We start from the raw sequence: 1948 nt of genomic DNA, 5'->3' as shown, positions 1-1948 counted from the left end.
GTATATATATATATATTTATTTATTTATTTATTTATTTATTTATGCGTTTCAGCCAAGTGGCTGTGGTCATGCTGGAGCACCACCATGACTTTCCATCTTTATGCTGTGCTCTCTTCACGTTCCTTGCATGGCTCTTCTCCTCCACCTTATATAGTCCAATCAAGAGTTTTGATGGCACATCTGGTGTATAAGTGAATTTGATATCGCTGCCCTAAACTGTGTCTCATTTCGATCCATTGGTTCATCTGGTATCGTGGAGAAGAAAGTGTCGCGTTTTGTTTTGAAGACCTCTATATCCATGTCTTGCAGATCTCTCAACTGTTTTGACAGGGCATTAAAGAGCTGAGGTCTTCTGAAACCGAGGCTGTTGCAGTACCTTGTTCTTATATGAGATGCAGTGGACGGTACCTTTGGTACCATGCAGTGGCAATCTGTGCGGGCATTTGTGTAGTACTTGATGCCAAAGTTTGGTACCAGTCCTTCCAGTATTTTCCATATGTATATTATTTCATATCTCTCCCGCCTGTGCTCTAGGGAGTAGAGACCTAGTGCTTTCAGTCGCTCCCTGTAGTTCATCTGTTGAACTGTGGCGATGTTTTTTGTATAGTGACGCTGAATTTCCCCGAGTTCTACTGTCCGCTTGACACTGTGTGGTGACCACAACTGAGAGCAATAGTCTAGGCGGCTCAGAACAAATGTCTTCCATAGAGTCAACATGACTTTTTGATCCCTTGTTCGGAATGTCCTCAGTATCCACCCTGCCAATTGTCTGCACTTTGCTGTCAACTTGACAATGTGCATGTGAAATGATGCATCACTACACATGTTGATGCCCAGATCTCTTACTGTTTGTGGTTCTGGGATTACAGTACCTCCAGGTCCTGTGTATGCCAGTTGGGAGGCACTTGTGGCCTTGTAGTGCAGTACTTGAAATTTTTTTGCATTGAACTGCATATTATTTTGCTCTGCCCACTTGTATATTGCATTTAGGTCATTCTGCAGGCTTATGATATCATCAGGATTCTTTATTACCTGAGTTAGTTTTGTGTCATCAGCGTAGCTAGTGACTGTGGGCATGTCCAGAAGGGCCACTATGAACAGTAGTGGCCCCAGGACAGTTCCTTGCGGAACACCGCTCAATTTTTGCGTTTCCCTAGATAGTTCTCCATTGGCTGCAACTGCCTGACTTCTACCATATATGTATATTTATATATGCATATTTATATATGTATATATATGTGTGTGTGTGTGTCTGTGTAATATATATATAATGTAGTAAATTGTAAGCTTCTAGAAATGAAATCAAGATATATTTCTTCCCCAGGGAAGCTTTACATAAATATGCATTATATTATATGTATTATATGATAAATATGAATTATATATTTATATAGTTATGTATTATATTTTGTAGCATTGTAATGTTGGACGATGCACTGGAGTATCTGATCTCTTTCACCGATTTCCTTTATGCCTTTCAAATACAGTTCTGTTATCAAGGTAAGATCTTAAAGACTGTTTGATGTACATGTTACATTCCTATGACACACACACACACACACACACACACACACACACACGTGTGTACACATGCATGTGTGTTTGTTTGCATTAATTAAAGTTTTAGAAATACACAAGGGATTTATGTAGTTATCTAATGCAGACGTGGTTCTAATCTTTTACAAGCATTTGATGAATACATGTGTGTGCGTGCATACACACACACACACACATGTATGTATATACATTCCTGAATTCCTCGAATGGTACTGGATTTTCACAAAATGTTACCTGCAATAACCTAAACAATTCATTCATCTTACATCCTCTAAATGCCACAGAGTTCAGAATTAAGCACTGACTTCTGTGGCTTGTAGAAACATCATAGGTATAGACATTACAGATATATATGTATATATATATATATATATATATATATATATATAT

The 1948-nt window shown here is 38.3% G+C and overlaps 1 protein-coding gene across 4 annotated transcripts in view; it reads left to right on the top strand.

Annotated features, from left to right (window-relative positions):
- The window catches only part of LOC106874565 (centriolar satellite-associated tubulin polyglutamylase complex regulator 1), a 130770-nt gene that overhangs the window by 40307 nt on the left and 88515 nt on the right, over positions 1-1948 (top strand). For all 4 annotated transcript variants that reach the window (XR_008264404.1, XM_014922342.2, XM_014922340.2 and 1 more), the window contains exon 5: positions 1416-1501. Coding sequence is in view for 3 of the 4 variants with exons in the window: in XM_014922342.2 (XP_014777828.1) it covers positions 1416-1501 (86 nt within the window). In the remaining variant the exon portion in view is untranslated. The remainder of the gene's footprint in view (positions 1-1415; positions 1502-1948) is intronic.

Source organism: Octopus bimaculoides, chromosome 6 (genome assembly GCF_001194135.2).
Source record: "Octopus bimaculoides isolate UCB-OBI-ISO-001 chromosome 6, ASM119413v2, whole genome shotgun sequence".
Lineage (NCBI taxonomy): Eukaryota > Metazoa > Mollusca > Cephalopoda > Octopoda > Octopodidae > Octopus > Octopus bimaculoides.
This window is presented reverse-complemented; position numbering and strand designations above follow the sequence as displayed.